Source organism: Ranitomeya imitator, chromosome 2, assembly GCF_032444005.1.
Source record: "Ranitomeya imitator isolate aRanImi1 chromosome 2, aRanImi1.pri, whole genome shotgun sequence".
Classification (NCBI taxonomy): domain Eukaryota; kingdom Metazoa; phylum Chordata; class Amphibia; order Anura; family Dendrobatidae; genus Ranitomeya; species Ranitomeya imitator.
The window spans coordinates 656,826,907-656,844,922 of record NC_091283.1 but is presented as its reverse complement, the minus strand read 5'-3'; the positions used below and the strand labels follow the sequence as shown (position 1 = coordinate 656,844,922).

The 18,016-nt window shown below is 43.7% G+C and overlaps 1 protein-coding gene across 2 annotated transcripts in view; it reads left to right on the top strand.

Moving 5' to 3' along the window:
* The first annotated feature begins 6,233 nt into the window (after positions 1-6,233).
* ACY3 (aminoacylase 3) overlaps positions 6,234-18,016 on the top strand; it is a 141,709-nt gene continuing 129,926 nt past the window's right edge. For both annotated transcript variants that reach the window (XM_069752954.1, XM_069752955.1), the window contains exon 1: positions 6,234-6,583. In XM_069752954.1, coding sequence (XP_069609055.1) covers positions 6,351-6,583 — 233 coding nt within the window. In that variant the 5' untranslated portion in view covers positions 6,234-6,350. The remainder of the gene's footprint in view (positions 6,584-18,016) is intronic.

The following is an 18,016-nucleotide window of genomic DNA, read 5'->3' as shown; positions in this document are numbered from 1 at the left end:
AATGGCCCACCCTGTATTATCTATAAATTGGATATCCAGTAAAATAAAACTATATTATTAAAATCTGTCTATGGATAAATAGAAAAGGCACATGTCTTGGAATATGGAATGTCTCGCAATAATTGATTATTTTGTATAAAAGTAATAAAGCATAAGTAAAACTATATACGTTGAATTTTGTCCTTATTATATCAGTTTGCAGAATAAAGGTAAAATGTTAATCAAATTAATTTTTTTTGTATATTGCACCTCCCAAAAAAGTGTAATAAAAAATTATCTAACCGTCGAATGTATCAGAAAAATAAGCCCTCACAGTTTCATTGATGGGAAATTTTAGAGTGTATAGCTCTCAGATTATAGCAAAAAAAAATTTTGTCACATAATCACTGTGTGTGGTAGCCTGGCAGCTCTTGATAGGACTTCCAGGACCAATACTCGTTACATGGAATCCATCACCAGCTTTTTACTACCCCTCTGAGAGCAGCAGGATCTGGGGGAAGAGCAGGGTTGTCAACCATCCAGAAATTCCAAGGCAGTCTGTAAAAATAGAGCACTTCTTTGTTCTTTGTCCTGTCCGTAAGAAAAATTTGAAGCATCCGTGATTTTTTTTAAAGCTGAAGAAACTTCTACAGGTTATTTTGACTGTAATTATCATAATTTTACAGTTCAGTTACAGAGCTCATGAACATGAAAGACCAGTGTCAGACTGAGAAACATTGGGCCCATCAGAGGACTTGATTCTGAGGGCCCACCTTTCTTCCATACAAAACCAAATAATTATCATTAAAGGGGTTTTTAAGACCAGTGCTAATTTTTGTCAGTCACTGTATCGTATGGTATAACCATAAGATACACAATGTTAGTACACATAATGTTAGCATTCGGCTCTGCTTGCTTATTCGATTGGTTGTCATGTAATCACTGAGATACTGTTTAAATAATGGCTGCGAAGTCTGCCACTATGAATCCCCCTGAAGGAGAAGCCAGGGCCCACCAGCGGATTCTCCGGTTCTCTGGTGGGCCAGTCCAACCCTGTGACGGACTACATGGCAGCAGATTTACTAGTCCTCTACTGATAATCTCCTGCTGCTAAAACAGTGATTTTATCAAAACTACAGCAAGCAGCCTACCAAGTGACACATCTCTGGAATCAGCATCTCTGTCTCTACATTAAGCTGCTCTCAAGTATAAATACCTGGTGACGGATTCAAGTCCTTCAAAGCTGTGTAACTGATGCCTACTATTCTTTATCTATACCAATTTCTAAAAAAATACTTTGAAACTGTTCCTGTCCCTATTCTTGTATTTTAACCCCTCTGTGACCTTAGACGTACTATCCCGTCGAGGTGCCCTGGGCTTATCTGACCCTGGACGGGATAGTACGTCATAGCCGATCGGCCGCGCTCACGGGGGGAGCGCGGCCGATCGCGGCCGGGTGTCAGCTGCTTATCGCAGCTGACATCCGGCACTATGTGCCAGGAGCGGTCACGGACCGCCCCCGGCACATTAACCCCTGGCACACCGCGATCAAACATGATCGCGATGTGGCGGCGGTGCAGGGAAGCACCGCGCAGGGAGGGGGCTCCCTGCGGGCTTCCCTGAGCCCCCCGCAGCAACGCGATGTGATCGCGTTGCTGCGAGCGTCTCACCTCCCTCCCTGCTCCCTCCAGCTCCGGATCCAAGATGGCCGCGGATCCGGGTCCTGCAGGGAGGGAGGTGGCTTCACAGAGCCTGCTCAGAGCAGGCACTGTGAAGGCTGCAGCGCTGCATGTCAGATCAGTGATCTGACAGAGTGCTGTGCAAACTGTCAGATCACTGATCTGTGATGTCCCCCCCTGGGACAAAGTAAAAAAGTAAAAAAAAATTTTTCCAAATGTGTAAAAAAAAATAAAAAAAAATATTCCAAAATAATGAAAAAAAAATATATATATTATTCCCATAAATACATTTCTTCATCTAAATTAAAAAAAAACCAATAAAAGTACACATATTTAGTATCGCCGCGTCCGTAACGACCCGACCTATAAAACTGTCCCACTAGTTAACCCCTTCAGTAAACACCGTAAGAAAAAAAAAAAAAAACGAGGCAAAAAACAACGCTTTACTATCATACCGCCAAACAAAAAGTGGAATAACACGCGATCAAAAGGACAGATATAAATAACCATGGTACCGCTGAAAGCGTCATATTGTCCCGCAAAAAACGAGCTGCCATACAGCATCATCAGCAAAAAAATAAAAAAGTTATAGTCCTGAGAATAAAGTGATGCAAAAATAATTATTTTTTCTGTAAAATAGTTTTTATCGTATAAAAGCGCCAAACCATAAAAAAATGATATCAATGAGGTATCGCTGTAATCGTACTGACCCGAAGAATAAAACTGATTTATCAATTTTACCAAACGCGCAACGGTATAAACGCCTCCACCAATAGAAATTCATGAATAGCTGGTTTTTGGTCATTCTTCCTCACAAAAATCGGAATAAAAAGCGATCAAAAAATGTCACGTGCCCGAAAATGTTTTCAGTAAAAACGCCAACTCGTCCCGCAAAAAACAAGACCTCACATGACTCTGTGGACCAAAATATGGAAAAATTATAGCTCTCAAAATGTGGTATTGCAAAAAATATTTTTTGCAATAAAAAGCGTCTTTCAGTGTGTGACGGCTGCCAATCATAAAAATCCGCTAAAAAACTCGCTATAAAAGTAAATCAAACCCCCCTTCATTACCCCCTTAGTTAGGGAAAAATAAAAAAAAATGTATTTATTTCCATTTTCCCATTAGGGCTAGGGTTAGGGTTAGGGTTAGGGCTAGGGTTAGGGCTAGGGTTAGGGCTAGGGTTAGGGCTAGGGTTAGGGCTAGGGTTAGGGCTAGGATTAGGGCTAGGGTTAGGGTTAGGGCTAGGGTTAGGGTTGGGGCTACAGTTAGGGTTGGGGCTAAAGTTAGGGTTAGGGTTTAGATTACATTTACAGTTGGGAATAGGGTTGGGATTAGGGTTAGGGGTGTGTCAGGGTTAGAGGTGTGGTTAGGGTTACCATTGGAATTAGGGTTAGGGGTGTGTTTAGATTAGGGTTTCAGTTATAATTGGGGGGTTTCCACTGTTTCGGCACATCAGGGGCTCTCCAAACACGACATGGCGTCCGATCTCAATTCCAGCCAATTCTGCGTTGAAAAAGTAAAACAGTGCTCCTTCCCTTCCGAGCTCTCCCGTGTGCCCAAACAGGGGTTTACCCCAACATATGGGGTATCAGCGTACTCAGGACAAATTGGACAACAACTTTTGTGGACCAATTTCTCCTGTTACCCTTGGGAAAATACAAAACTGGGGGCTAAAAATAATTTTTGTGGGAAAACAAAAAGATTTTTTATTTTCACGGCTCTGCGTTATAAACTGTAGTGAAACACTTGGGGGTTCAAAGTTCTCACAACACATCTAGATAAGTTCATTGAGGGGTCTAGTTTCCAATATGGGGTCACTTGTGGGGGGTTTCTACTGTTTAGGTACATTAGGGGCTCTGCAAACGCAATGTGACGCCTGCAGACCAATCCATCTAAGTCTGCATTCCAAATGATGCTCCTTCCCTTCCGAGCCATCCCATGCGCCCAAACGGTGGTTCCCCCCCACATATCAGGTATCAGCGTACTCAGGACAAATTGGACAACAACATTTAGGGTCCAATTTCTCCTGCTAACCTTGGAAAAATACAAAACTGGGGGCTAAAATATAATTTTTGTGGAAAAAAAATATTTTTTATTTGCACGGCTCTGCGTTATAAACTGTAGTGAAATACCTGGGGGTTCAAAGCTCTCACAACACATCAAGATGAGATCCTTAGGGGGTCTACTTTCCAAAATGGTGTCACTTGTGGGGGGTTTCTACTGTTTAGGTACATTAGGGGCTCTGCAAACGCAATGTGACGCCTGCAGACCATTCCATCTAAGTCTGCATTCCAAATGGCGCTCCTTCCCTTCCGAGCCCTCCCATTCGCCCAAACGGTGGTTCCCCCTCACATATGGGGTATCAGCGTACTCAGGACAAATTGGACAACAACTTTTGGGGTCCAATTTCTCCTGTTACCCTAGGGAAAATACAAAACTGGGGGCTAAAAAATAATTTTTGTGGGAAAAAAATTTTGTTTTATTTTTATGGCTCTGCATTATAAACTTCTGTGAAGCCCTTGGTGGGTCAAAGTGCTCACCACACATCCAGATAAGTTCCTTAGGGGGTCTACTTTCCAAAATGGTGTCACTTGTGGGGGGTTTCAATGTTTAGGCACATCAGTGGCTCTCCAAACGCAACATGGCGTATTGGACAACAACTTTTGAGGTCCAATTTCTTTTCTTACCCTTGGAAAAATAAAAAATTGGGGGCAAAAATATAATTTTTGTGAAAAAATATGATTTTTTATTTTTACGGTTCTGCATTATAAACTTCTGTGAAGCACTTGGTGGGTCAAAGTGCTCACCACACATCCAGATAAGTTCCTTAGGGGGTCTACTTTCCAAAATGGTGTCACTTGTGGGGGTTTCAATGTTTAGGCACATCAGTGGCTCTCCAAACGCAACATGGCGTCCCATCTCAATTTCTGTCAATTTTGCATTGAAAAGTCAAACGGCGCCCAAACAGTGGTTTACTGCCACATATGGGGTATCAGCGTACTCAGGACAAATTGGACAACAACTTTTGGGGTCCATTTTCTCCTGTTACCCTTGGTAAAATAAAACAAATTGGAGCTGAAGTAAATTTTTTGTGTAAAAAAGTTAAATGTTCATTTTTATTTAAACATTCAAAAAATTCCTATTAAACACCTGAAGGGTTAATAAACTTCTTGAATGTGGTTTTGAGCACCTTGAGGGGTGCAGTTTTTAGAATGGTGTCACACTTGGGCATTTTCTATCATATAGACCCCTCAAAATGACTTCAAATGAGACGTGGTCCCTAAAAAAAAATGGTGTTGTAAAAATGAGAAATTGCTGGTCAACTTTTAACCCTTATAACTCCCTAACAAAAAAAAAATTTGGTTCCAAAATTATGCTGATGTAAAGGAGACATGTGGGAAATGTTACTTATTAAGTATTTTGTGACATATCTCTGTGATTTAATTGCATAAAAATTCAAAGTTTGAAAATTGCGAAATTTTCAAAATTTTCGCCAAATTTCCGTTTTTTTCACAAATAAACGCAGGTACTATCAAAGAAATTTTACCACTATCATGAAGTACAATATGTCACGAGAAAACAATGTCAGAATCACCAGGATCCGTTGAAGCGTTTCGGAGTTATAACTTCATAAAGGGACAGTGGTCAGAATTGTAAAAATTGGCCTGGTCATTGACGTGCAAACCACCCTTGGGGGTAAAGGGGTTAAAAATATTTGTATCTTTTTTGAGAAAATAAATTAACTTTTAGTAATAGTTTTTCGCTGGAAGTGGATGTATTCAAAAAACCCTAAGGTGATTAGCGCCACATTCGCTTGGAGTTTCTTTTCCCTTAGAATTCACCACCTATGTAGGTCCGAAGCAGGATCAATACATAGTTCTCCAAAGTGAGCCGCACTCCTTATTGGATTATACAAGACACGGAGGAGAGTTTCCTAAAGACTTGATTACTTGAGAATCTCAACGTGCATTTCTTACTGATCGAAGGTGAGCATAACCACAACTAAAATAATTATTTTTTACTGTTGGTAAAAACATATTACGCTCAGAGGAAGCGCCGCACTTGTCTTTTTTCCTCTTTCCATAAACCAGGGTATTTCTAAAGCCTGTCCCTTTTCTGCATTCGTGCCTAGTCTAAAGGTTCAGTTAAGAACATTACCTAGAATCCACATCCAGAATCAAAATTAATTTTGTGATTGCTCTATCTGGACTAGATGCTGTCCGTAATGCACAACAGTTTGGGATCTGATTGTAGATATGGACACTAGCATGTTGTGCCCATTGTACAGTGTTAATACTGTGACAGCTCAGGTTCTCTCACTCATGTGACTGCTGCATTGTTGCCACATGAAGGGTCAGACAGTGTTAAGTCAGGTCACAGCATGACTGTGTGTGTGGATGGCTGTGAGCTCTGGTCACCTGCGTTGTGCTGTATGGTGGAAATCTACATATGACCCTTGGCCTTGTCAGCATTCCTGGGGTTAATAGATAATTTGCGTGTAACTTGTAGAAGATATTATTATCCAGTAATGAGAATTTAACAAACAAAGAATAAGGCACAATCCACCAAAGTTAGTTTGACTAGGAAGCGGAAGAGTTGAGTGTATGTAAACTTTGAAATCTTTGTCTTGTGCTGTCCTGCGATTCACCATCTCCGAAGATCTAGAGATCCGCCAAACGTCTTTTCAGCATGTCTGGAACAGTCTCCATTAATTCCCTTCATCGTGTCGCTGTGGCAGGAGGTACACATGGTAATGAGATGTCGGGGGTCACTCTCGTAAAATGCTGGCTTAGAGACTCTACTGATCTGGTGAGGGACACATTCACTGCTGTTCCAATATTGGCCAACCCAAAAGCAACTGAGAAATGCGTGAGATACTATGAAAGGGACCTGAACCGCTGCTTCACCTGGGACATCTTGCGGTAAGTGGGCTGTTTAGATAATGGGGACATTAATAAGTTCTGCTTTGATCTTTGTTAGTGACCATTATTACATGAAGGGTACGAACAGGATCTGGGATCCCCCTACCGGGATCATCATGCTTGGCACAATGGCAGCAGTTATTTTAATATGTTCAATTAATTGTCTCAGTGCCAAAAGCTGTAAACAGGAATGACTCCTATGGAAGCTTCAGGGAGAGGCGTATAATTAGGTGGGAGATTCTGTTCACATTTGGAAGTAGTAAAAGATTCTTATTAATGTTTGCAATTGTCTTTTTTCCTGCAAAAGAGTAAATATGATTCCTACTGTTTGACTTTAGATGATTATATTTGTAGTTTTTCCCCAGAATCTGGGTTTAATCATAAAAATGTATCCATCCATCTGGTTATTATTTGTCTTTCATATAATTATTATTATTATTTATATGGAACCATTAATTCCATGGTGCTGTGCATGAGAAAAGGGGTTACATACAGAGTTATAGATATCGTTTACAGTAAACAAATTTACAATGACAGACTGGTGCAGAGTGGAGAGGATATATCATAGTGCATACATATAATGTGTCCCACAACAACCATGCACAAATACTGGTGGTGCAACAATTAAGTAAGTGAATTCTCCCTGTACGATATCAGCAAAAAACAATACTTGTTGCTGTATCCTCAAACATGAATGGTTGAGATGTCTCCTTCTGTCAAGAATACCAGTTTTCAGTGGCCATTAATGTTCCTCTGCCCTAGACCACATGCACTCCTTTCCTTATTCTTACAGACAACACTAACTCTGTCCAGGTCTCAAACCTAAACAGGGATAAAGGTTTAGGGATTCACACACGTCACGTTTTTGCCAAACATTTTTTATTCCCAAAAATTAGGCATTTTACTGTCCCAACAAATTGAAGGAGATTTGGGAAATCTCATGCACATGTTGCTTATTTTTTCCATGCAAATTTGCAGCATTTTCATATCTGCACCATGTCAATTATTTCAGCATTTTTCACCCATTCTAATGACTGGGAAAATGCATAAAAAATTCACAGAAAAATAAAGCAAAACCCTGAATTATTCTGCAACATTTTTCCTGCCAAAATACACATTTTGACGCAGAAATGTCAGCAGCAAATAATGAGGTTTGCACACATGTCAGGAGGAATTTTAGTCCACTCCTCTTTGCAGATCATCACTAAATCATTAAGATTTTGAGGCTGTTGCTTGGCAACTCGGAGCTTCAACTCCCTCCATAAGTTTTCTATGGGATTAAGGTCTGGAGACTGGCTAGGCCGAATGTTACACAGTTAATAAGCATGCAGGGATTGCCTGCACATCACTGTAATGCCGTAGCCTTCTTGGTTGTGGCATTACTGTAATTCACTGGCCGTATGACATCTTCAGGGGTTATAAAGAACAGGCGCCGCCCAGCTTGGCACACTGTAATAATTATATGGGTACTACGGAATCTGATAGCATGGGATAAAGCCAGTCTGAGAGCAAAGTTGCAACAAAAGATGTATTTACTCAAAAACAGAAATGTAAGCAGAACTAACAGATATTTCTGCAATTGTAACGAGGTCTCAGCTCTATATAGAAAGTCACAGCAAACAGAATAGCGAACAAAACATGGTACAGATATTCCTGCAATAGTAACGAGGTCCTCAGCTCTATATAGAAAATCACAGCAAACTGAGTAGCAGGGCGCGACCGCTAATGTGAACCAGTCCAGCAAGGAAATTATGTGGAAGCAAACAAGACACTAAAACGAGGAAGTCCAACAAGGTTATAGTGCAAATGCACACAGTACTTAGATGACGAAGTCCAGCAAAACTTGCTCACACGTGTGCACAGTACTTGTTAGTAGGAGTCCAATTGTTCACAGATGATGCGTCCTCTGAATGACGTCCTGAAAAAGAGAGGACAAGGGGAGAAAGAGGGAGAGCGCTATCTAAGGGTAGAAGATGAGTACATCTTTCTTGGAGAGAAAAGCACAGCTTGAATCTTGCTCACTTGGTGTGGTTGTGCAAAGAGGCACAACACTGGGAAAAGTTTGGTACACAAAGGAAATCCTTCCACTGGTGTATTGCACGTCGCAGCAGTTCCAGGGGCGAGAGGTAGCTGAATGGGGTGAAGCAGACCACCGAGTAGTAAGCAGCAGAAGCAGGGAGTTAGCCAGCAAACAGGCAGATGCTCAGGAGCCAGCAGCACAAAATACTCAGGCACAGGAGAACAGAAGACCCGGACTTAAATAGTCAGGACAGACAGGAAGTTCCATGACAGGGCGAGATCCAAAGACTCCATCTTGGATCAGGGCGAACAGACACCAGGAAAGTCCAGAATCCTTACACACACTGGTGTCATTGCACAGCTCTATGACAGTTCATATAAGAGCGAGGGAGTGCTTGTGTAGGCTTGTGTGTGTATAATATAACACATCAGAGTCTTGTAGTGTTGATACGGATGCTCAAGGGCTAATTGTTTGCTTTCCTGTTTGCATCACATACGTTCTGCATTTAGTCTAGGGATGGAGAGAAAGTTGTGGGAGCAGGGAAAGTGGCAGAATACAGTCTGTAGACTGGAATTAGGGCTGTGCAGTCCCTTGCAAAATATATAGCTGCAGATTTTTTTTTTTGTGGGAAAAAGTTGAATATATTGTGTGATCTATTGAGTATTTCAGGCTTTGTGGTACATTTTGGTGTTATGTAATACTTCAATAATAATAATAATCTTTATTTATATAGCGCCAACATATTCCACAGTGCTTTACAGTTTAACAGCTTCAAACACAACAGTCATAAGTAACAATGTTAACAATACAATAATTAAATCAACACAAGACGACCCTGCTCGTGAGAGCTTACAATCTACAATGAGGTGGGGAAATACAAAGTACAGGTGTGTATTTACAATGATGTATTTACAATGATGGTCCAGCCATCTTCAGGGAGTGGGGGATGGAAGTAGTGAATGGGCTACACACAAACAAAATAACTGATTAGGGAACATGATAGGCCGCTCTGAACAAATGTGTTTTGAGGGAGCGCCTAAAACTATGAACATTATGGATGGTCCTAATTTCCTGGGGTAGAGCATTCCAGAGGATTGACGCAGCACGTGAGAAGTCTTGTAGTCGCGAGTGGGAGGTACGGATTAGTGCAGAGGTTAGTCGAAAGTCATTTGCAGAGCGCAGCGGTCAGTTAGGCCGATAGACAGAAATGAGGGAGGAGATGTAAGGGGGTGCCACACTGTGGAGAGCTTTGTGGGTGAGAACAAGTACTTTGAATTGTATCCTGTAATGAATAGGCAGCCAGTGTAATGACTGGCGAAGAGCAGATGCATCTGAGTAACGATTAGCCAGATGGACAACCCTGGCTGCTGCATTGAGGATAGATTGGAGAGGGGAAAGACAAGTAAGGGGGAGGCCAATTAATAGAGCATTGCAGTAGTCCAGGCGGGAGTGGATCAGGGCAACAGTGAGGGTTTTTGTTGTTTCTATAGTGAGAAAAGGGCGGATTCTAGAGATGTTCTTTAGGTGTAAGCGGCATGAGCGGGCAAGAGATTGTATATGGGATGCGAAGGAGAGATCAGAGTCAAACATAACACCCAGACAGCGTGCCTGCTGCCGGGGTGTTATTATGGTGCCACCCACTGAGAGGGAAACGTCAGGTTTAAGGAGGTTAGTAGATGGTGGGAGCAGAAGAAGTTCAGTTTTGGTGAGGTTGAGTTTCAAATAGAGAGCGGACATGATGTCAGAGTCTGCGGACAGGCAGTCAGTGGTGTTCTGTAGTACAGCAGGAGTAAGGCCAGGGGATGACGTATATAGTTGTGTGTCATCGGCATAAAGATGGTACTGAAAGCCAAATCTGCTGATAGTCTGTCCAATTGGGGCCGTGTAGAGGGAGAAGAGAAGGGGGCCAAGGACTGAGCCCTGAGGTACCCCGACTGAGAGGAAGAGGAGATGAAGTGGAGCCAAAGAACAGAACACTGAAGGAGCGGTCAAAAAGATAGGAGAACCAGGAGAGCAGTGTCCTTAATTTCAAGTGACTGGAGCCTAGAGAGTAAGATAGGGTGGTCAACAGTGTCGAAAGCTGCAGAAAGATCGAGAAGAATGAGCAGAGAGTGGTCACCGTTACATTTTGCTGTCAGAAGGTCGTTGGTCACTTTGATGAGTGCAGTTTCTGTTGAGTGTAGGGGGCGGAAGCCGGACTGTGAAGGGTCTAGGAGGGAGTGAATGGAGAGGTAACGGGTAAGGCAGAAGTAGACTAGGCACTCCAAGAGTTTAGAGATGAAGCGGAGATTGGAGACCAGTCTGTAGTTGTTTTTGCAGGATGGGTCGAGGGTGGGTTTCTTTAGTAACTGAATAATGATAGAGTGTTTGAAGGAGGACGGCAAAATGTCTGAGGAGAGTGAGAGATTAAAGATTGTAGTTAGGTGAGTAGTGATGGCTGGAGAGAGAGACTGGAGGAGATGAGAGGGAATGGGGTCGGTATAGCATGTAGTCGGACGAGAAGAAGAGAGGAGCCTGGAGACTTCTTCTGTGATGGGATCTAATGCGGAGAGTGAGCCAGGGGAGATGCGGGGAGGGATGGGAGTCACTGAACTTTGTGTCTGGGAGCGGATTTCCTGACGGATATTGTCTATTTTCTCTATAAAGTGGTAGGCCAGGTCATCAGCACAAATGTCTGTGATAGGGACTTGAGCTTTTGGCCTGAGGAGGGAGTGAAAGGTGTCAAAAAGTTTCTTGGGGTTGTTGGATAGTGAGGAGATCAGAGTGGTGAAGTAGGTCTGTTTGGCAATGTGAAGGGCAGAGTTATAGGTTTTTAACATAAATTTGAAGTGTATGAAGTCTTCTGGTGTGTGAATTTTCCTCCATAAGCGTTCAGCACTCCTAGAGCATCGCTGGAGAAATCGGGTTTGCGATGTGAGCCAGGGCTGTTTTACTCTGTGTTTGGAGGTTCTGAGGGTGAGGGGAGCTACTTGGTCTAGGGTGCTTCTAAGAATTTCATTGAAGTGATGTACAGCCAGATCAGGACAGGAAAAAGAAGAGATTGGGGACAGTGATGAGTGTAAGGAGTCTGAAAGTGTATGAGGGTTAATGGCTTGACAATAAAGTGTTGACATTTTTTTCTGGATTAAATTACTCACCCATAGAGTATTCCATGGTCTGGGGAACATTTTTGTGATATCTAGAACTTAAAAAAAGCATTACAAAATGTTGCTGAGGTAAATTACTCACCAATACAGAATTCTGTGGTATGGGGTACATCACTGGGATATCTATCACTCCAAAAAAGTGTTCAAAAATGTTATTGGGCTAAATTACTCACCCATACAGTATTCTGTAATTTGGAGAACATTTTTGGGATATATAACACTTAGAAAAGCGTAAAAAAAATTTGCTTGATTAAATTTCTCCGCCATACAGTATTCCGTGGTCTGGGCTACATTACTGTGGTATATAAACTCCAAAACAAGCTTTTAAAAATGTTGTTGGGTTAAATTTCTCACACATACAGTATTCTGTTGTCTGGGATAAATTTTTGTGACATATAACTAAAAAAAAAGTGTAAACATTTTTTGCTGGGTTAAATTACGCTCCCATACAGTATTCCGTGGTCTGGGGTACATTAATGTGATATCTATAGCTCCACAAAAGTGTTTACAAATTTTTATGGGTTAAATTGCTCACCCATACACTATTCCCTGGACTGGGTTACATTTCTGTGGTATATAACACTCTAAAAAGGTGTTAAAATTTGTAGCTGTATTGAATTTGTCATCGATACAGCGTAACGTGCTTAGTGGGTGACAAAGATGGAACAACCATGAGAGACTCCTGAGAGAGTGACCAGAGGAATACTAGAGCCAGAGGAAGCTGCACAACAGCAGTGGTGGCAAGAGCCTGTGGTCCAGATCTGGACGATCACCTGGAACCACCAAGGGCCAAACCCAGGCCGCATCCTTTACCGCGGGGCTCCTTGCGGACGAGAGAGCCAGGATTAAGGAACTGATGAGCGGACTCTGGGGCGTAGGCTGATCGGTAGAGACAAGGAGGTGAGCCAGAACTAGGTCTGGAGAGATGTTATCGGGCCTGCTAGCTGCAAGATACTGAGAGTTAGCATCCCCAGGCAGCAGAGACAGAACACTTGCCTCAAAGGCTGCAAGAGCTGATGGCTGGAACCAGGGTCACATTTCGCCAAAGAGAGGGTTAACATTGCTGGTAAGCAGTAGTTGTGATCCCAGAAGGAAAGGAGCAGGATGAACCCTGGTTGAGGAAGGAATGGGCCTGTGAGCGGCTCCTTGAGGCGGCTCGAGACAGGGCTACTACCGCCCCCGAGAGAGTGTACTGTCCTAGGGGAGCAGTCAGTGGTGCAGGTGACACAGGGGGTTGCTCATTTCTATATGTTGGGGGCTCAGGCACTACCAAAAGCTTGGTCACTTACATATAATGCAGCGCCCCAGATACCTGGTCTTTGCAGTATGACGCTCTGCCACTAAGGGGAGTGATGGTACATCTGATGGCACTAAAGGAGTTCTCTTGACCAGGTATCACCAGGACACATTACACTTCACGCTCCGGCCACTAGGGGGAGCAAAAGGCTTTATTTATTGGACCACTCCTCACACTGGTAAAACTAGGGGCCGGGGAGGAAGTTAGTCAGAAGCTGACTGGGTTGGATTCAGGCAACATCCCGTGGCAGGGGGTGTTGCATGGAGAAGACACAGGGGGGTCCCTGTCAGGCGTGGGAACCTGGCAGGTGCCTAGCAAACATAACAGAACGGAACCTGTTGTGAATTCTGTTGTCGAACTCCCTCCTGTGGTCGTGAATGGTACTTCGGCGAGTTCTGTCTATGGGCTCCCTCTGGTGGCTATGAGTGAAGCTGCTGCTTCTGAAGTTCCTTACACAGGTGACGTGGTTTATCCTTTGGTTGGCTTCTCTATTTAACTCCACTCAGATCGTTACTCCATGCCAGCTGTCAATGTTTTAGCATTGGTTCAGTTCGCTCCTGGATCTGCCTGGTGACCTGTCTTCTCCTGCAGAAGCTAAGTTCCTTATTGTTATTTTTGCTCATTGTTTCTTTGTCCAGCTGGTTATCCTGATTTTGTCTTGCTAGCTGGAAGCTCTGGGATGCAGAGTGGCCCCCCCCCCCCCCGCACCGTGAGTCGGTGCGGAGGTCTTTTTTGCACACTCTGCATGGTCTTTTGTAGGTTTTTGTGCTGACCACAAAGATTCCTTTCCTATCCTCTGTCTATCTAGTAAGTCTGGCCTCTCTTTGCTGAAACCTATTTCATTTCTGCGTTTGTGACTTTCATCTTTTCTCACAGTCATTATATGTGGGGGGCTGCCTATTCCTTTGGGGAATTTCTCTGAGGCAAGGTAGGCTTTATTTTCTATCTCTAGGGCTAGCTAGCTCTGAGGCTGTGACGAGGCGCCTAGGGAGCGTCAGGAGCGCTCCACGGCTATTTTTAGTGTGTGTGATAGGATTAGGGCTTGCGGTCAGCAGAGCTCCCACATCCCAGAGCTTGTCCTGTATGAGTTTAACTATCAGGTCGGGTGCTCCTAACCACCAGGTCATAACAGTACAGCTTGCCCAAAGTATTAATGCATCTCAATAGATGGATAAGAGGACTTCTGAGACCATTTTTTTTTCTTTCCACTGTGTTTTGTCTTTCTTTTCCCCTAGACCTTTGGGTGGTTCAGGACACAGGTGTAGAGATGGACATTCAGGGTCTATCCTCTTGTGTGGATCATCTCACTGCAAGGGTACAAAACATTCAAGATTTTGTGGTTCAGAATCCTATGTTAGAGCCTAGAATTCCTATTCCTGATTTATTTTCTGGGGATAGATCTAGATTCTTGAATTTCAAAAATAATTGTAAACTGTTTCTAGCTTTGAAACCCCGCTCCTCTGGTGACCCCGTTCAACAAGTAAAAATCATAATTTCTTTGTTGTGTGGTGACCCTCAAGACTGGGCATTTTCCCTTACGCAAGGAGATCCTGCATTGCGAGATGTAGATGCGTTTTTTTCTGGCGCTTGGATTGCTTTATGATGAACCAAATTCAGTGGATCAGGCAGAGAAAATCTTGCTGGCTTTGTGTCAGGGTCAAGATGAAGCGGAGGGGTACTGTCAGAAGTTTAGAAAGTGGTCTGTGCTTACTCAGTGGAATGAATGTGCCCTGGCGGCAATTTTCAGAAAGGGTCTTTCTGAAGCCCTTAAGGATGTCATGGTGGGATTCTGGTCTGAATGAGTCTATGTCCTTGGCCATTCAGATCGATCGGCGCATGCGTGAGCGCAAAGCTGTGCACCATCTGGCGGTATTTTCTGAGCATAGGCCTGAGCCTATGCAATGTGATAGGACTTTGACTAGAGCTGAACGGCAAGAACACAGACGTCGGAATGGGCTGTGTTTTTACTGTGGTGAATCCACTCATGCTATCTCCAATTGTCCTAAGCGCACTAAGCGGTTCGCTAGGTCTGCCACCATTGGTACGGTACAGTCTAAATTTTTTTTGTCCGTTACTCTGATTTGCTCTCTGTCGTCCTATTCTGTAATGGCATTTGTGGATTCAGGCGCTGCCCTGAATTTGATGGACTTGGAGTTTGCCAGGCGCTGTGGTTTTTTCTTGGAGCCCTTGCAGTATCCTATTCCATTGAGAGGAATTGATGCTACGCCTTTGGCCAAGAATAAGCCTCAGTACTGGACTCAATTGACCATGTGCATGGCTCCTGCACATCAGGAGGATATTCGCTTTTTGGTGTTGCATAATCTGCATGATGTGGTCGTTTTGGGGTTGCCATGGCTACAGGTCCATAATCCAGTATTGGATTGGAAATCTATGTCTGTATCCAGCTGGGGTTGTCAGGGGGTACATTGTGATGTTCCATTGCTGTCAATTTCGCCTTCCACTCCTTCTGAAGTCCCTGAGTTTTTATCAGATTACCGGGATGTATTTGAAGAGCCCAAATCTGGTGCCCTACCTCCTCATAGGGATTGCGACTGTGCTATTAATTTGATTCCTGGTAATAAGTTTCCTAAGGGCCGTCTGTTTAATTTATCTGTGCCAGAGCACGCCGCTATGCGGAGTTATATAAAGGAATCCTTGGAGAAGGGTCATATTCGTCCGTCGTCGTCACCATTGGGAGCAGGGTTCTTTGTGGCCAAGAAGGATGGTTCTTTGAGACCTTGTATTGATTACCGCCTTCTTAATAAGATCACAGTCAAATTTCAGTATCCTTTGCCGCTGCTGTCTGATTTATTTGCTCGGATTAAAGGGACTAGTTGGTTCACCAAGATAGATCTTCGAGGGGCGTATAATCTTGTGCGAATTAAACAGGGCGATGAATGGAAAACAGCATTTAATACGCCCGAGGGCCATTTTGAGTACCTGGTTATGCCATTCGGGCTTTCTAATGCTCCATCTGTGTTTCAGTCCCTTATGCATGACATCTTCCGAGAGTACCTGGATAGATTTATGATTGTATATTTGGATGACATTTTGGTCTTTTCGGATGATTGGGAGTCTCATGTGAAGCAGGTCAGAATGGTGTTCCAGGTCCTTCGTGCGAATTCCTTGTTTGTGAAGGGGTTAAAGTGTCTCTTTGGAGTTCAGAAGGTTTCATTTTTGGGTTTCATTTTTTCCCCTTCTACTATCGAGATGGACCCTGTTAAAGTTCAGGCCATTTACGATTGGACTCAGCTAACATCTGTGAAGAGCTTGCAGAAGTTCCTGGGCTTTGCTAATTTTTATCGTCGCTTCATCGCTAACTTTTCCAGTATTGCTAAATCGTTGACTGATTTGACCAAGAAATGTGCTGATGTGGTCAATTGGTCCTCTGCGGCTGTAGCGGCTTTTTAGGAGTTGAAGCGTCGTTTTGCTTCTGCCCCTGTGTTGTGCCAGCCAGATGTTTCGCTCCCTTTTCAGGTGGAGGTTGATGCTTCTGAAATTGGAGCAGGGGCTGTTCTGTCGCAAAGAAGTTCTGATGGCTCGGTGATGAAACCCTGTGCCTTCTTTTCTAGAAAATTCTCGCCTGCTGAGCGCAATTATGATGTGGGCAATCGGGAGTTGTTGGCCATGAAGTGGGCATTCGAGGAGTGGCGACATTGGCTTGAAGGAGCTAAACATCGCGTGGTGGTCTTGACGGATCACAAGAATTTGACTTATCTCGAGTCTGCCAAACGGTTGAATCCTAGACAGGCTCGATGGTCGCTCTTTTTCTCCCGTTTTGATTTTGTGGTTTCATACCTTCCGGGATCTAAGAATGTGAAGGCTGATGCCCTGTCAAGAAGTTTTGTGCCTGACTCTCCGGGTGTTCCGGAGCCGGCGGGTATTCTTAAAGAAGGGGTAATTTTGTCTGCCATTTCCCCTGATTTGCGGCGTGTGCTGCAAAAGTTTCAGGCTGATAGACCTGACCGTTATCCTACGGAGAAACTGTTTGTCCCTGATAGATGGACTGGTAGAGTTATCTCAGAGATTCATTGTTCAGTATTGGCTCGTCATCCTGGAATCTTTGGTACCAGAGATTTGGTGGCTAGATCTTTTTGGTGGCCTTCTTTGTCACGGGATGTGCGTTCTTTTGTGCAGTCCTGTGGGATTTGTGCTCGGGCTAAGCCCTGCTGTTCTCGTGCCAGTGGGTTGCTTTTGCCCTTGCCGATTCCGAAGAGGCCCTGGACGCATATTTCCATGGATTTTATTTCTGATCTCCCTGTTTCTCAAAAGATGTCGGTCATTTGGGTGGTTTGTGATCGCTTCTCTAAGATGGTCCATTTGGTACCCTTATCTAAACTGCCTTCCTCCTCTGATTTGGTGCCATGGTTTTTCCAGCATGTGGTTCGTTTGCATGGCATTCCGGAGAACATCGTCTCGGACAGAGGTTCCCAGTTTGTTTCGAGGTTTTGGCGGTCCTTTTACGCTAAGATAGGCATTGATTTGTCTTTTTCTTCGGCTTTCCATCCTCAGACTAATGGCCAAACCGAACGAACTAATCAGACTTTGGAGACATATCTGAGATGCTTTGTTTCTGCTGATCAGGATGATTGGGTGTCCTTCTTGCATTTGGCTGACTTCGCCCTTAATAATCGGGCCAGCTCGGCTACTTTAGTTTCTCCTTTTTTCTGCAATTCTGGTTTCCATCCTCGTTTCTGTTCAGGGCAGGTTGAGCCTTCGGACTATCCTGGTGTGCATGCGGTGGTGGACAGGTTGCAGCAGATTTGGACTCATGTGGTGGACAATTTGACATTGTCCCAGGAGAAGGCTCAACGTTTCACTAACCGCCGGCATTGTGTTGGTCCCCGACTTCGTGTTGGGGATTTGGTTTGGTTGTCATGTCGTCACGTTCCTATGAAGGTTTCCTCTCCTAAGTTTAAGCCTCGTTTCATTGGACCATATAAGATTTCTGAGGTTCTTAATCCTGTGTC